We start from the raw sequence: 17426 nt of genomic DNA on the forward strand, positions 1-17426 counted from the left end.
CAGCGAGATAGACTCTAGCCCGACTTTTTTAGGAGGGAGTGGTGATGCCCCCAAGGGAACCCGGGCACGGGTAAAGCTCCCGACCCGGAGATTACTTGCACTCGGGCGAGAGGAGAGCAGGGAGGAGATCCCAAATTACGACTACATGCAGAGAGCCGGTATGAAAGAAGGATCCCGGATCTTCAGATACCAGGCGAGTTACGCACCCAAGTGTCAGAAGAATTCACAATGAATTACTCGGCAAGCCATCACCCGGGGTAAAAGCTTCCCGGTCCCAGAAACACCTCAGGGGCACCCGGGTGGAAAGCGCCCGGGAAAAAAGCTCAGTCTCTCCCTTATCGTCACGTCTTCCGGAAATCTCGGAGCCCATCCTCCCACGTTCTATGACCAGGTCAACACTTAATACGTGGCCCATTATTTTACAACGGGGCCCACCATCCCGAATCGTGGCCACCACCCGAACTTTGCGGGCAAGTCACCTACTTGACTCATCTATAAATACCCCCTGTAGGTACTACACAAGGAGGTAACTCTTCTCTGGATACTCACAAGCACTCACAAATATTCTTATTTTCTCTCTAGGTCTTCTTTTGCGTGCATCACTGACTTGAGCTTCGGAGTGGATACGCCGAAACAATTTCCGGCGCCCCCCTAACGTTCTGTGATTTCAGGATTAATACTCAGGTCATCCCGGGCGTTAGTCCTCAGGCAACAGGGAACTCAATCTTCCCAGACCACCAGCAACTCGCAATAAAGCATTCCAATCGCACATATATCCAAACACCCGACTTGGCAGATTGCACAACCGGCTACTACCCAATTTGCCCGGTCGACATCAGGTGCATTTATGTCAACTTTCCTGAACCCATGAAAAATGCAAGTTAGCGTCAAAAGAACGTCGTTTTAAAAAAAAGTTCGACCAAGTATAGGGGTTCAAAAATCGTGTGCTCACTGCTCAAAAACGGTTTCAAACGACGACTCCGGGGTTAAGTTCCTCATGATCGCAACTGCGAGACCGATCATTTTGCGTATTTGATGAAGCATGAAGCTCTGCCCTACAACCTCGCATTTCACAAATTCAATTCCATCAACATTTAATGTGGTATTTGCTGTGAACGACATAATGTATCGTTTGGCGGATGGGTCCTCTGCTTTGAATCTGGAAGTGAAGTTATGGAAGTTGTGTGTTCCCTCGTAATTCATGAGTATTCTATTAAACCTCTCCTTCACCTCCTCTCCATAACAAAACTTGATCTTGTTCTCTTAACGCCATTAGCATTCATTGAATCATTGACATCATTTCCAGAACTCGCGGCAACATCCTGTTCTGATAAAGCATATGCATTGTTCAACGAAGTGCCTGAATCGACTGCAGCATCTTCGTATGCGTATTTAAACTCTGAATTCCGCTTTCCCATCAACCCAGCGACCTTCCGCCCTCTTTCTAAACACTCCAAACACTTAACGAGATCATTCGCAGAACCTAAGCTAGAAACGACACTCTCTCTATCGCGATGACAAGATGGATCGAGCGCAAAAACAGGGATCAAGTAAACATACCGGCGCTTATCGCAAAACTTTTTAGCACTGAAGGATGGCGTGGTGCATTTGTAACCAAAAATCCGAATCTGGGTGGATAGGTGCGAGTTCAATCTCTCGACAAATCCGGGCGGATCGATATAGAATCAACCAGACACTACTTGACCAACTGCACTAACGCCCTTATCGGTTCTGGCGGACCTGGCAAAGTCGAACCGCTTGTGCTGACCCCGGTCAGCTTCGGGAACAGCACCAGAATGGTATAGAGCTTCCTCGAGCTCGCCTTCTATGGTTTTCGCTCCGAGATTTTTCTGCATCCCCTGGTATCCCACTCCGCAGTAAGAAAAAAATATCGCGATTTTTCGCCGTTTGAACCTTGGTGTTTTCGTAAGATTTTCACCATCGCCAGCGGAAAAGGCGGCGGTATTCTCATAATTATCCTCGTCATCGGAGGTGGTGGCCGACATTTTTGGACGTTTGGGCTTTGGTTGTTGTTCTTGCAGAGTTGCAGTTGAACTTGAGTAGAAGCATCCATATTTATGGTGAAATCAGTGGTGTGTTACTCATGCAGATGGATACAGTAGTAGGTTTGTTTGAAGTACAACATTATTAGTCCATTCAGAATTAGGACAAAAATATGTGAAACGATCTTACGAGTCGTATTTTTTTAGACGAATATCTTATTTGGGTCATCAACGAAAAACTATTACTTTTAATATGTTAAAAGTGTTGCTTTTTATTGTGAATATCGGTAAAGTTGACATGTCTCATAAATAAAGATTCGTGAAATCGTTACACAAGAAATGTCATATTATTTATTCAATCAAATCGTTAGGTGTGATCCATTTTGATCTATTTTTCAGATATCAATAAATTTATCTGAATACATGAACAATTCCCTTCCTTTTGTCTAAAAAACTCTCTCGGTTTACTTTAGCATCAATTTTATTTTCCTTTTTTCCTGAAGTTGAGGTTACATGCTTGGAGAGACCATAAACTCTCGTAAACACAATCGAATTCCGGTAAAATATTATAAAACCTCGTTTGTTTAGGTGTGACATTGTATTCCAAAACGTCCACGTTTAGAAACAAATATCCCAAAAAATTAAATTTTAAAAAAAACCCTAAAGCTAAAGTTGTACAGCATTTTACGAATCCAATATTCAAGAAATATGATCATCTTGTGAGAAAGGAAGCCAGCGATACTCGTTACAGATTAGTTGTGTGCTGCAACAACGATTTATTTCTCAAGGTATATTGAAATTTTTGAGTGTATGACATTGAGAGAAAAGAAATGTGTCCCTACTAGAAATTGAAATGGAAATTTGGGGTTTCTCCGATATTTTCTTTGTTTGATTTTTGAATAATTCAATATTTTTTCATCTTTAAAAAAAATATTTTTCATGTTTTTTGTTCTATTGTATCTGATTTACATGTGTCTTTTTCATTATTGAATTTAATGTTGATTAATATCTTTGATAGTTACCTTGTTTTTTCTTATGATCTTTTATTTTGTTTATTTGAGTCGTCCACACTTCGGGTCTTACTCCCTTTGATATGCTCTTGCTTTTTTGAAGTCCCACTTGGTTTATCTGCATCTTTCACCATCATTGACAATACGTAATTGTTCTTAGTAAATAATTTTTCTAATTTGAAATGAAACTTGTTATGTTTCTTGTTTGATTTTCTAAGGTTCTCTTTATGTTTAAATTTATATTTTCCCTATGAGTGAATTAAATTCATACTTAAATAAGTTTTCAGCTATCTCCTTTGGACATATATAGATAATTTATAATCATCAAAAAATTTCAGTACAACATCATCGTAATATGTTTCCACCAAAATTCTGTTATTTCTATATTATTATTCTTTCACAAAACAAACGACAAACACTACAACCTCAAAATTGGTTTTGTTACCTTATATTTTAGGTTATGTATCATTTTAAATCAAATAATTGTAATTTAATTTTTTCTTTCCAAAAGTGTTGGATAATTATGTCTCAAAATAATAACAATTCCAATGAAAAAACAATAAATCATCATAAACTAAACGGACAAATCATTTATTTAAAATAAGATGATAGAATTTCATCTTATCATGTCTAAATACAAATAATTAATTATGTGAAAGATGAATACATATTTATATATCAAATCTAAAATATAAATTAAACTTTTTACTTGTAGAATTTCTATTTTTAAAAAATGTCATTCACTCTTCGACGTAATAGTCGAATTATTCGTCGGTACGAATTTTGATTTACAATCATATTTCAAACTAAATGAAATGGAAAAAATGAAGGAATAAAGAGAACTATGAATTAATAAATAACTATATTTATTTTTTCAAGTACATCATATTTTCTCAACATTTTCATCGAATAATTGATATTAGAAAAATCTATCAATTGACAACTTAATATTTCACTACAACATATAATTATTTATAATAATAAAGATAACCATTATAATATATATATATATATATATATATATATATATATATATATATTATGAAAAATAAAAAATTTATTTGAAATTTTTTAAAAACAATTAAACATAGAAAAACCATAAGAATCATATATAATTTTTTTTAGATAATATCAACTTAACACGGTGATAATAAAAAATGAATCAAAAAATTTTATATATCGAATATCCCGGAGAAAAAATTTGAACACATGTTATATAAAGTTTAATTATTCGAAAAAATGAATAAACAATACAATATATGTTAAAGAATCTGTGTTGATCGACAAAAAAAAAATGATTCAAATTACATTAAGCATGATATAAAATTGTTATAAAATAGAAAACATGATTAAATATATCTACTTTATAAGAATAAGAAGAACATGCATTATAGTTGCATAAAAAACCAAACAAGTTTTTGTTGATAAAATATAACATGTCCGAATGAAATTAAAATATGATTTTTTTTAAAAAAAGTACCACTAATTAAGTGTGTTAGAATAGGGGTGGTATAGATTTTTTAAAAATAGACCAAAGATATATGACATTTGGGTCATTTTTTCATATAGAAGTATAAATGAGTGTTTTTTCTGATTAATAGGAATGTGTGTTTTTTTTTTTTGGGAAAAAAGTGACATTATTTTTTCCTCATGCAGCTTGAACTCGAAATAGGCCAAACGACATGTTACATAAAACAATTAGCCATATTTATAATTAAAGCTGATATTTACACCCCATTTTTTGTTATTTACACTTCGTTTATGAATAAATTTGAAATGAATGGTAGATAACAAAAAATGGAGCGTAAACTCTTATTTATAATGTACATTATTTACCCAATTATACAAAACATTAAGGGAAAAAATAAATGGGAACCACAGTTGAAAATTAAATGTGACAGCTAATTACAAAATCAACATGCTTCCAGTAACTGCGGTGCTCAACGATCAAAATGGAACCAAGCTGCACAAGGTTTAATTACAGACAGCAGAGGACACCTTTTGAGAAGAGAGGAAAGCTCAAAATTTTGCGGCCGAAATGAACAATTTTTCTCGTGACGTCGATCTAGTGAAGATTAAAGTAAAAATCTTGTATTCTTCTCACAACCTCGTATGGTGAAAGGTTAATCCATCTATTCGACGCAACCATCGGGGAGACAGCTGGACTCAAATTTCCCAGCCTGTGCAACAATTTAGTGCCTGTCAAATTACATTGATGGGGAACTAATATTGTAAATCTAAAGCAAAGGAAAGGAAACAGCACGATGGAATGAAATCCCCATAGTTTATGCAATCATTTTGCAATAAAAGAATATACAAGAACATGAAAACAATAATATTCTTATGAATAACATCATACCTATCAAAATATGATCTAAAGATCGAATAATGGGATTTCGTTATGGGTTCCTGGATTATGAACAAACTCAAGAATTAGGATTTCTTACATAATTATAAGAGCATATGGTGGTCCATCCTGAGCAAGATCATGTGACTCACATCATATTAAGGATTGAATACACTTGAGTTGCCCATGTTGATAGCTATGAGGACCGAAATACTCGTAATCAAAGCAAGCCAAAATAAAGATCCTGCAAATTAGTTTTCCTAGTTGAAAATTATAAAGACCTTGGGTCACTCAAAATTAAAAAAATAAGCACTACTTATTCGTAAACTCGAAGAAGTATACCTCTAGAACCGCCAGTGTTACTTCCAGGACTTTGTGGGATGGATTCAACAGCACGCCCATTCATGTCTGGAGTGTCACTACCAGTGCCAGCATCTGAAGACTTGGTATTTACTGTTTCAGATGTCATTATCCCTTGAAATTCCTCACTTAACATTAATGCTGATAGAACATCCATGAAAGATTCTTTACGCAGCTCAGACGTCGCAGCATATGATTCATCAGAATCTGAAAACTCATAGTCCGATGCCCCTGTATCTATGAAGACTTTCTCGAGCCTTTCATCTTCATCATCCTCAACATATGCTTTGTATGTCAATCGCAGTAAAATTTCTCCAGCAGATCCCTTTCCAAACAGGCCCCAACCTCGGAGTACCACTATCCTGTCTGCTGGAACAGTATCTTTCAGAGAAGTAAGATCAACCTGAAAACAGTTCTTCATAAAAAGTTTGCAAATGTTTATAGGTAATACTGTAATTAGGAGTTTTTTACAGTTCAAATAATTAAAGTACACATGAATTCAGCGCACATAGACAGATCGTTTGGGGATCACGGCAGTTAACCGTAAATATTAACAACATACTGACGACGATGACTTCTTTCATTAACTACTGCTTAACCAGTGACAGTTAGAAGCGGAAAATGCTACAGCAGAGATCCAGCCCCTTGTGGTTCTCAATGGAACCACTCTGCAATCTGCCTTGGCATTTTAATGATAGCCATCAGTGGGGCCTTTCCCGATAAGCTGGACAACTTCCCCTTTTCCAAGATATCATGATTCAATGGAAAAACCTTGTATATTCTTTTGAACTTCTAAGAAGTAGATATAAATAAAAGAACTCAAAACATGGAATAATATTAAATAACTTACCACTTTCTGAGGTAAGGAATCATTTAAATTTCAAGAGGATGGAAATAAAACAACAAAAACATGTAAAATAACTTCCTGAAAGCAGCCAAAAAAAGAATTCCAAGCAGTATTAGCAGGTCTGAGATATCTTACCTCTGCAGTACCGACTGTCAAATCCGTGATTCCGAGCGTGTCCTTTACTTCAATACCTAGTTTTTCTTTCCTAGGGTTTGTAACTAACATATGAAAATCCTATAAGGTGAAAAAAAATTATGATTAGCAGCAGTATAAACCTCCATTCATGAGAAAACATGAGCTCAGAAACTCTCACACAATTGAAAAAAACTCACTTGATTCCAAATTGGCTCTCCAGGAGGTCCAATGACAGTAGTTAGGCTGTTTCTCTTACTTCGTATTACTTGATCTCCCAATCTTAAAATTACATATGGATCTGTTTTGCCTGAACATGAAAGGATGATAATTTGTCAAACAGTCAAAGTACTATGTCAGGAGAAATCTATGTAAATCAGAAGCAGTGGCAGATAAGCTTGACATTGCGTCTTAAAAGAACTGGTGCTCTCTAAATACCCTGCTAAAATACCAAGTAGAACATGGTAAAAGAAGTAAAATTTATACCATAGAATATATAAGAGAGTTTGCGTGCATCTAGAAGAGTCACTGACAATTCTCCAGCAAAGTTATTAATTCTCTCTTGAATTTCTCCAGATGTTGAATCACTTGGAACAGGCCCAACAGCTTTTCCCTTCTCAAAATCAAGAACAATCTTTTTTGGACGCACAAATAGCTGAGGCAAATCCACAGTGAGCAGTTTCGTCAAAAACCTGAAGAGATATAATAAACCAACAGCCTCGGGGTTATATTGTATTATAAATAAATATGATTTAAATTCTCAACAGATCACGTGAGAAAGTAGAATATAATATGACCAATGAAAGTTTTTTATATATCAAAATAAAAGATGAATCCAGTCATATGTTCAAAGAAAGTCCACTACATATAAGAAATAGTCAGGAGATATCACTTACATTGAGAGGATAGGAATTGCTGTCACCGGCACACATGAAAAATAAACAAAATAATAATAAAAATAAAATCAGTAGGATTCTCCAAATATATGAAAACAAATAGTTGTGCAGCTAACATGAATTGTGTGAGAGCATTCTAGAAGTGATGATAGAATAAAAACAGATAAAAATAATCTCAACATATTAGCTAGATTCAGGAAACATCACAGCACGGAGAAAACAATTCTATACAATCCTTCAAACATCATACTTTTTACGTGAATCGAGATTTCTGAGGTTCCTGCTCCATTTCAAACAAAAAAAACAGAAAATTTAAATTTGCAATGCTTTGAGGTGATAAAAGTTTGAATTAACAAAGAAAAGGGACATGCATTCCAAAGGACTTAACAGATGACAAATTGAAATCATCTTCCTTATCAATATGTTACTAATCATCACATCGAGACAAGGATAGAAGCTTTCCTATTACTCTTAATGTTTTCCACAGTATCGACGACACCTAATATTTTTCTTGTAAAGGGTGAACTAATTGAGCAGAAAACAACAGAAAGGAACACTTTAAGAAATTTGATGAATTGAGATATCTGGAAACAATATTTTTTATTATTGACAGTTGTGTACCATAGTCAGTAGCTAGATATGGATAAGGAGGCATGGGAAGGGATGTGGCGCAGCTTGATAGCGCGTTGTCAGCTCACAATTTACATTTGATTACTTTATTAAAATAATTCCTTTGCTTTTTGCTTTTTCCATTTTCATATTTTCTACCGATGCTTTTAGCTTTCCTCACACAAAATAGATGGTAAATCTGATACTTTAACTAGTGTCCTGATAAAGAGAACCCAACAAAAAGGTGTGAGCATACCCATTAGATTGAATAAGCGAAATGGTGACAACTCGAACTTTATTCTTGGGAGAGAAACAAAAGCCCAAGAAACAGCTCCCACCCATGGCTCTGTTGGAATCAATCGCAGTTTGACCCACAGTTCACCATCAATGTCAAAGTCTTTCACTCTAACTGGCACGACAACGGGAATTATGCCGAATTTAAGTGACACACTCAAGAGCATACGTGCACCACCAGTGTAGCGGAGGCCTATCAGATACCTTGGTAGCAAGAAAATTATCATTTATTAAGTTCCATACAACTCTGTACTACGATAAATTGCTTGTAGAGCATCATTTGTAGGTGAAAAAAAATCGATAATACAATGCATTGTAACAACACTACTCTTTCCAAACGAGACTGCCTCTAGATAATAATTATGTGAATGTTCCCAGATGATAGATTTTAAAATCTGTAAGAAGACTAGTAAGCATTCCAAAAAGACATGACCAAACTCAGCAGCAAATTATTGGAAAATGATTAAGAGGTTCACATTACTATCATGGAAAGTAAGCATTGTGTTCTGAGATAGCAACTTGTGACTTGGGTGATAAAATTGATCCGTTCAAAATATCTTCCACTCCATGAATTACATAAAATCCCTATACAACGAAAAGGAATGCCTATAGATCCTCTGTACGTAGAATCAAGGTGAAGAATGTTTTCAAGGTCCGTGTTTCACAGTTCAGTTGATCCCTCGCTGTGAATGAATTTCGACATACAATTTTATTGGCATTTGCATGGAGTGATGGATTGGCAATAACTTGAAAATCCATTCCAAACATCAAACCTTTGATCTAACAATCGAGCTGTATGTTCTCTTGTTGCTTGCTATTACTTGAGTCACATCCTCGGTCCACTCGTTGTTCAATAATATAAATAAAATGAAAATCAAGTGATGAAATCACAAAAAAGCAAAGCAACACTGAGAAAATAAAACTCACTGCAAGTCATTATCACGACGGGAAGTCCGGCGCTCAACGCTCCTAACAGACAATGGTTCATCTCCCAATGAGAACTGCTTGATCTCAACCCTATGCACATAATCCGGTTTCATGAGATTGTCAATGACTGGCTGCAGCAAACCAATTATCCAATTCTCAAAACCACTCCTATAAACTTTCCAAAGCTTCCCCAACACCATGTTCACCCACTCTACCGACTCTTTCCTCTGCAAATCCTTCTCAAGAATCATCGACAGGGTAGTCGGCACCTGCAGCCGATTCTCCGGCTTGCTGCCAGTATCTCTCTTTCTTGAGGTCCACAGCTTATCAAAACCAACTCCCACAAAAAAGAAGAAGGCAAACAGACCAAAAATGGAACTGTTTATCTGAGTTGGAGAGGGAATAGCGTGAATCACCCCCAGCTGACTCCTCAACTTATCTACAATAGGATCTTGCCCAAAAGTCGAATTATAGTAGAGACTACTGCCATCAAACCTGGATAAAGAAGCATAATCTAAATCTCGGCCGTCAGAAAATCGCTTCAAGACGATGTTATTGGCGCCTCTTCTGGTGGCCAAGTCCAAATGGTGGTGCTGGGCGTTCCCGCCATTGACGCAGGCTTGAGCTTGAAGGAGAACCCATCTCACATTTTTAATTACAACTCTTCTCTCTCGTCTCTTGCTGTGTGCTTGGGAAATTGATGGCAAGACGAGGCTTTTCTGTGAGAAATCACAGGAGTTAAGGGGTGAAGCACCGGAAACTGACTGCAGAACCATTAAATCACGAGTTCCCAATCACCACAACCTCGATACAACAACGATTTCCAACTCCTACGTGGCTACTGTAATCGGGAAACATGAATGAATTCAGAACATCCAGTTATTGCGCCACCCTTAATCCTTATTCCTCATCTTCCAGCTAGAAATATGACACAATTAGCGATGTTTCCACAAATCCGGTATCGAAAAAGTTCTTCAGCACACCAAACAAATCGAACAGAAATAATATGCAAAAACTGGTATGAGTTATCACAAGTTCGTGCTGAATCCGGCTTTGAACTCCGAAGAAAAATGGGAAAACACAAAAAAGAAATTGGGAAACGAACAAAAACCGGTAATTGGGCAGGAACAGATGGGCGGAAGACGTGTACGGTTCGTGGAAAATGTGGTCGGCTGCAGGCTTCATTTTTTGGTGCTCATGGGTCGGAGAATCACAGCTGACCAGCCCACCACCGTCTGGGTTAATTTTATTGGAACCACGTGTTTTACACTCATTATCATATATTAATTTTATATATTTATAAAACAATATAAAATATATAAAACAATATAATATAATAATTATATGCTTATAATTTATATTTTCGATACTAGTTATATGATAATTAAATTTTTTTAATGGGTAATATAATGATAAAATATAAAAGAATAAAAGAATTTAATTAATAATTATATGCTTATATTGAATTTTTTATGTGTATTATGAGCGATAAAAATGATCGTTTGATATATAAAATTAACGTAGTCTGATTTATAAGTTAATAATGAGTCGGTCGGTTTTCTTATGAACCATATGAACTTGAATAGGTTTTTTTTTTTCCGAAACAGACTCGCGAATCTATCTGCAAACGAATTGATTTGGTCCATATTATATTAATCGGATTATATAAGATCTGTGAGACGATTTCATAAGAGTTTTTGTATAAATTATATTGATATCGATAATTTTTTATGTCAATGCTTCCTATGTCTGTGTTATTGGTTAGGTCATTTTAAGGAATCCAATTTTTTTTATTATCCCTTGTAATAACAAATTGTGTGATGAGGTTTTAAGTACTTAGATGATCACATATTTGAAACTGAAAGTGTATGTATGCACGAAAAAGAAAGATTTAAATAAAAAGATTTGGTTAAACTACAATATCATTTTTTGTTCGAACGATTATACACTAGTGTGACATATTTATCAACTCAAACAGATCATACACTTAAGATGTGAATATAGATGCTCAGACTATCCATTGAAATTCAAATTTGCATTTCCAAAATCCATTTCGATATTGATAATATCTTGATTTGGTGTTTGTTTATATGGTGTACAAAAATGACAATGAATGCATTAGGATTTTGAAGATTTCTAGGAAAAATGTGAACCATTATCGAAAATCTCGAACGATATGATTGTAATTGAGATATGATTTACTTAAAAAATATATTGAATTACACGAGCAAGATGTCATAAAATCTTGAAATAATAAATCATTCATAAAATAAATAAAAATTTATATAAATATATAATGATTATATAAATATATGTAAAAATTAATTTAATTCATATAATTTTTTAAAATTTTATTTTGACATTTTTTTTTTGGTCCAAATTTTTACATGGAAGAATTGAGTGACCAATCGGAGACAAAGGACTATCTGCTCTTATCTTTTATTCTTATCTTCTTTGGGTAAGATTGTGTTGTGTAGCTTCATTTCAGAATCGGAAATTTACGCCGCCGCCACGGCCGGAAAGTCCACCACCGTTCTGTATGGCGGCTGCAATCGTAGGTGTAGGTCTATTATGTCCTTCAAGATTGAGTCAAACCTCTATTCACCGCCGCCATAAGCGGTCTTCTTCGTTCATCCGGGTCAATGCGCTCTCATCATCTTCCGCGGTCGAGGAAAGCAAGAAAACTTACACTCTCAAGAAATCGGAGGAAGCTTTCAACGCCGCCAAGGTACTCTTTTAATGTTCCGCGATTCGCTCCTTAAGAATTCTTCGATTATGCGTTTGGAGTTCATAGTCTCGTGTGGGATGAAAGTCGATTGCGCCACATTTCGACTTCTGGGAGCTTATGATTTTCTGGATTAGATGTTGGTTGAAATTTAATATGTTGCCATTTATTATGTAAAAGAGATCTTTAAAGGGTTCATTTTTATAATGTGGATTGTTGTGTGGGTGAATAATGGCTCGCTTGGAGTTAAGTATAAATTGCGACCAAATGATAACTGTGCATTTTGTAGCACGTAAATGGGACCTTTTAAAATGTTAGAGTTCAGATTTGATCGTGCTTTCTATGGATTTCAATTCCACGCCGATGCAGCTCAGCATGATTCGCAAAGGCTTATCTTAGTTTCTTTTGGCATTTGGGCAGTGTCCTCCATATTTGGATGGTGGAGAAGGGAGAAAATTCTCAGCATGATTCGCAAAGGTTTATCTTAGTTTCTTTTGGCATTTGGGCAGTGTCTTCCATATTTGGATGGTGGAGAAGGGAAAAAATTATCTTGTTTTACTCTTTCTTTTACAATATCTAACAAATATATATTGGTTCAGTGTCTTAAGAGTTAAATTAATGATTGACTTACATACTTTATCTGTTCCCCAAATAACTTGAGTCGAAGAATGCTGGAGTTTAACAAGTTAGGAATAATTCGGGCTCACAGAAAGGGGAGGGTAAAGCTTTTGGATGATATACACTTTTATTGAAGTATGTGTTTGATTAGATAAGATAAAAATTATGTGCACTTTGAATATTAACAGGAGTTGATGCCTGGAGGTGTGAATTCCCCTGTACGTGCTTTCAAATCAGTTGGCGGTCAGCCTATTGTGATTGACTCTGTTAAGGGGTCTCGCATGTGGGATATAGATGGCAATGAGTACATTGACTATGTTGGATCGTGGGGGCCAGCCATCATTGGGCATGCCGATGATGAGGTTTATTATTTTTCTATTTACTTCATATCTATGTTGAGAAAGATGGCTAAGAATTGATTGCCTGTTATGAGAACCTCTTAAGAACATGTGCGGTATTCAGTTATTTTTTAAATAGATATGGAAAGTAGGCACTAAAATTTGAAATAACCTTCTAACTTTGTTTCTGGAATTGGTGGATGTAAAGGTTTCTAATTTTCTGCAATGCTTAGAATGTCTTTTGTGAGACCATGAAAAATAAGTACAATAACCGAGGAAAAGTCTTCTTTGGCGAGCCACTATAAAATAGGATAAATTTATCTAAATATAGATGGGAATAGGAGATAGAGCACACTGGCGAAGGAGAATTCATACAGCCGACTACATAAAGTGGGAGAAAGACTTTCTTATTGTTGTTGTTGTTGTTGCTGCTGCTTAGAATGTTATTCTCCTGACGTTACATTATGAGTTTTGGAACATGCTGATTAGAAATTTATTGCGGACGAGGGTAAATATCGTCTGAAAATCTGATTTCGTTTTCACCATGTTAGACCATCTGAGATATGATCTTGATTCAAAGCACACTCGAAAGACTTCCCACGTACACTGTTGAAGCTGCTTAATTATTTGACAATAAAAAACATTAAAATGCTATGCATTCATGATGTAACACTGGCATATTGACAATCTGCAGGTACTGGCTGCCTTGGCTGAAACAATGAAAAAAGGAACCAGCTTTGGTGCTCCATGTCTCCTAGAAAATGTCCTGGCGGAAATGGTAATCTCTGCTGTTCCAAGCATAGAAATGGTTCGGTTTGTCAACTCCGGCACAGAAGCATGTATGGGTGTACTGCGATTGGCACGTGCATTTACAGGCCGAGAAAAGATAATCAAGTTTGAGGGTTGCTACCATGGCCATGCTGACCCATTCCTCGTTAAGGCAGGAAGTGGGGTTGCTACCTTAGGACTCCCTGATTCCCCCGGTGTTCCCAAGGCAGCTACTCTTGGGACATTAACATCTCCTTACAATAGCATCTCCACGGTTGAAAATCTTTTTGAATCAAACAAAGGGGAAATAGCAGCTGTTATCCTTGAACCGGTTGTAGGAAATGCCGGCTTTATCCCACCAACACTTGATTTTCTCAACACTTTGCGCAAGATCACCAAAGATAATGGGGCTCTTCTCATTTTCGATGAAGTTATGACCGGTTTCCGTATATCCTATGGTGGCGCTCAGGAATATTTTGGCATAACTCCCGATTTGACCACACTGGGAAAGATTATAGGTGGTGGCCTGCCAGTTGGTGCCTATGGAGGGAGGCGAGAGATCATGGAGATGGTTGCCCCAGCAGGGCCAATGTATCAGGCTGGAACACTAAGTGGGAACCCATTAGCAATGACTGCTGGAATCCACACACTTAAACGCCTCAAAGAACCAGGCACGTATGAGTATTTGAACAAGATCACGGGTGAACTGATTCAAGGTATCCTGAATGCCGGAAAGAAGGCCGGTCATGCAATCTGTGGTGGGTATATAAATGGGATGTTTGGTTTCTTTTTCACAGAAGGCCTGGTTTTTAACTTCGATGATGCAAAGAAGAGTGATACTGCAAAATTCGCAAAGTTTTACAGAGGAATGCTGGAGCAAGGTGTCTACTTGGCTCCTTCTCAGTTTGAGGCCGGTTTTACCAGCTTGGCTCATACTCCTGAGGATATTCAGCAAACTATAGACGCGGCGGAGGTGGTTTTCCGAACTTTGTAATCTTTTATTTTTTTGCTGTGGTTTTCGCATAATTTGCCTGCCTGTTACATGGTGAGCATGTCTTTTTTGTAACCTATTTATATGTGCGTTGAGACAAGTAGTCAGTTTCTGAAACCTCGGATCGGTAGATCACTTGTAATATGTCATTCTGTTTATTTTCTTTTCAGAGAACTTTTAAAAGACCTCAATTTTAGTAGAGTTTTCCAGAGGATGTCCATAGATTTTTGACAAAATGTTGATTTTAGTCATATGTATGTGATTTTTTTTTTTAGTTTGTATATTTTGTTGAATCATTTATAGTTACATAAATGTCTTTTCGATTAATTTTAGTTTGTCTCATCAAAATAATGTAACTAAATGGTTGATATAATTGTTAAAATTATAATTACGTTGTAAAATACTCGTGCATATCTCGAGAAAAAATTTTGACTACGTATTTACAAACATTTGACAAGAATATCAATAATTTAATTACATGATTTTGGAAATAAGTGACTAAAATTGATGGAAATAACATCATTGTAAGACTATAATTGATTCAAATAAACATAGAATACTTAAAATGTCACACACAAATCTACATACAAGACTAAATTGACATTTTTTTTTCTAGATTTTTCATAGCAAATAACTCAAATTGATCAGATTCTAATATTTTTTTCTAAATTTTTTTATTGAATTATTGGATTGTAGTTTAATTTTAATAAAATAAATTGTTTATAAATGTTTTATTTTATATTGAGTATATATCTCTGTATTCATGGTTATAACTGTTTGGAAAGATTCAAAGTGCATGTGTTCAAAAATATTTACTTGCTTTATATAATATAAACTAAACAATTTTACCATATAAGATATTTAGTCACTAAAACCTTCGAAGTTTATGACATTTATGAAGAAAATGAAGTTGCTTTTCTAAAGTTAGATTAATCAGTTTTGGACTACGATGTTATATAAAAATTTCATTAGAATTACGATACTTTTTTTTCAAATAAACCTCGATTGATTTTGTATTTTTGAAGGGCTATTTTTATAATTTAAAATTAAATAACTGACACTAAAATTAGTTACTTACATTATTTGATCTTAATAATGTAATGTAAATAAATAACTAATAAAAAATTATATTTAGTTTAATTTTTAATCGGAAAAAATCATTCTGATCTTCTAATTTTATCGATTTTTTTAGACAAAAATTTGTGTGAGACGATCTCATGAGTCATATTTTGTGAGACAGATATCTTATTTGGGTCATCTATGAAAAATATTACTTTTTATGCTAAGAGTATTACTTTTTATTGTGAATATCGTTAGTGTTGACTCGTCTCACATGTAAAGATTCGTGAGACTGTCTCACATTAACTTAGTCTTTTTTCTAATATTATAACTAGTCAAACTTAGGTATTATTATGCTAACTTTTAAATTTTGGCCAATGTTTTTAGAACCAGATAGATTGGTTCGACCGAGAAGCGGTTACAGGTTCGTTTCGAACTACTTCCAAAAATCATTTGATCGACTAAAACAATCAAAACCGATCGTATCGATATTGAACCGGTAAACCAGTTAAAAACTAGATGGACAGGTTCACATTTTTTATTTTTAAAATTTTATTTTTGATTATATATATATATGATTATTTGGATTTTAAACTTTGTTACAAATATTATTTTAGTAGTATTAGAGCTTATTTAATTAAACCGTGGTAAATAAAAATATTTATCATTTATATACATATTTAACATCTTTATAATTTAAATATATTGTTTATTATTTTATATAATATAGCAGTATTTTGGTTCGATTTATCGAACAGTTATTTAAAGGTAGATTGGTTTGATTATCGATCCGATTATGAAAACACTATTTTTGGCTATTTTGATCCGATTTTTATCGCAATGTCAAAATTTAGCTAGAAATATCTGACTAGGTTGTAACATCTGATGACATGAAAACAAGTTTAATTAATTTTCAATTTGGACGAAAATTATCTTAGTTAAAATTCCACCTAAAATTCCACAACATCAAACTAAAATTAACGGGTCAATACCCAAGTATGACTAATTATATAGCTAAATATAAATATGTAATTTAGAGGACAAAAATGAGTGTTTCAATTTGACACATTATTTCAAAACCTATTTTTTAAAAAATTTCAGGTGAAATTTTTATTTCTAAGATCCCAAAATTTTCTACACAAATTTCTCCCAAAAATTCCTTTAGTTTATATATAAAAGATTGACTTATTAACTGATTATTATACTAAAAAGTACTTGGCCTAAATGTAAAAATTAGTTATTATTTAATTACAATAAATATTTGTTCATACACTCAAATCTCAATGTTAAAAAATTTGGAAACTACACACGATAATACACACAATAGTTTAATACATATAAAAATAAAAATGCTTATTATTTATTATGTATAATATTAAAAACTTAAAGTATGTTTTAACAAAAATTATAGCTGATTAGCTGGTGATAGTGATGGAACTTTAATATTTTAAATTTTAGGTTGTTTAGTTATTGTTTCTCAATAATCAAGACTACCTTGTAAC

At 34.6% G+C, this 17426-nt stretch overlaps 2 protein-coding genes and 1 pseudogene across 6 annotated transcripts; 1 reads left to right on the plus strand and 2 right to left on the minus strand.

Moving 5' to 3' along the window:
- Nucleotides 1-720: 720 nt before the first annotated feature.
- Nucleotides 721-2145, minus strand: LOC140815992 (tRNA pseudouridine synthase 1-like; annotated as a pseudogene).
- Nucleotides 2146-4795: 2650 nt separating this feature from the next.
- Nucleotides 4796-10681, minus strand: LOC140816238 (synaptotagmin-2-like). Of its 5 annotated transcripts, none has more exons than XR_012114501.1 (10): nucleotides 9426-10681; nucleotides 8461-8702; nucleotides 7596-7614; nucleotides 7186-7391; nucleotides 6900-7009; nucleotides 6703-6801; nucleotides 5703-6123; nucleotides 5513-5620; nucleotides 5373-5422; nucleotides 4796-5193 (listed from the first exon to the last, which is right to left on the minus strand). XR_012114501.1 is itself a non-coding variant. In XM_073175356.1 (8 exons), the coding sequence occupies exons 1-8, from the start codon at nucleotides 10199-10201 to the stop codon at nucleotides 5519-5521; spliced, it is 1959 nt and encodes a 652-aa protein (XP_073031457.1). In that variant the 5' UTR covers nucleotides 10202-10681; the 3' UTR covers nucleotides 5488-5518. The 5 variants fall into 5 exon arrangements, 2 of the variants coding, with proteins under 2 accessions (XP_073031457.1, XP_073031456.1); XR_012114500.1 differs by having other exon boundaries at nucleotides 4796-5212; XR_012114502.1 differs by having other exon boundaries at nucleotides 4798-5212; nucleotides 5513-5604.
- A 1150-nt stretch (nucleotides 10682-11831) lies between these two features.
- LOC140816171 (glutamate-1-semialdehyde 2,1-aminomutase, chloroplastic-like) lies at nucleotides 11832-15085 on the plus strand. The gene is made up of 3 exons (XM_073175252.1): nucleotides 11832-12153; nucleotides 12957-13130; nucleotides 13801-15085. Exons 1-3 carry the CDS (start codon nucleotides 11965-11967, stop codon nucleotides 14866-14868), a joined length of 1431 nt encoding a protein of 476 aa, XP_073031353.1. The 5' UTR covers nucleotides 11832-11964; the 3' UTR covers nucleotides 14869-15085.
- The last annotated feature ends 2341 nt before the right edge of the window (nucleotides 15086-17426 follow it).

This window comes from Primulina eburnea, chromosome 16, assembly GCF_022965805.1.
Source record: "Primulina eburnea isolate SZY01 chromosome 16, ASM2296580v1, whole genome shotgun sequence".
Lineage (NCBI taxonomy): Eukaryota > Viridiplantae > Streptophyta > Magnoliopsida > Lamiales > Gesneriaceae > Primulina > Primulina eburnea.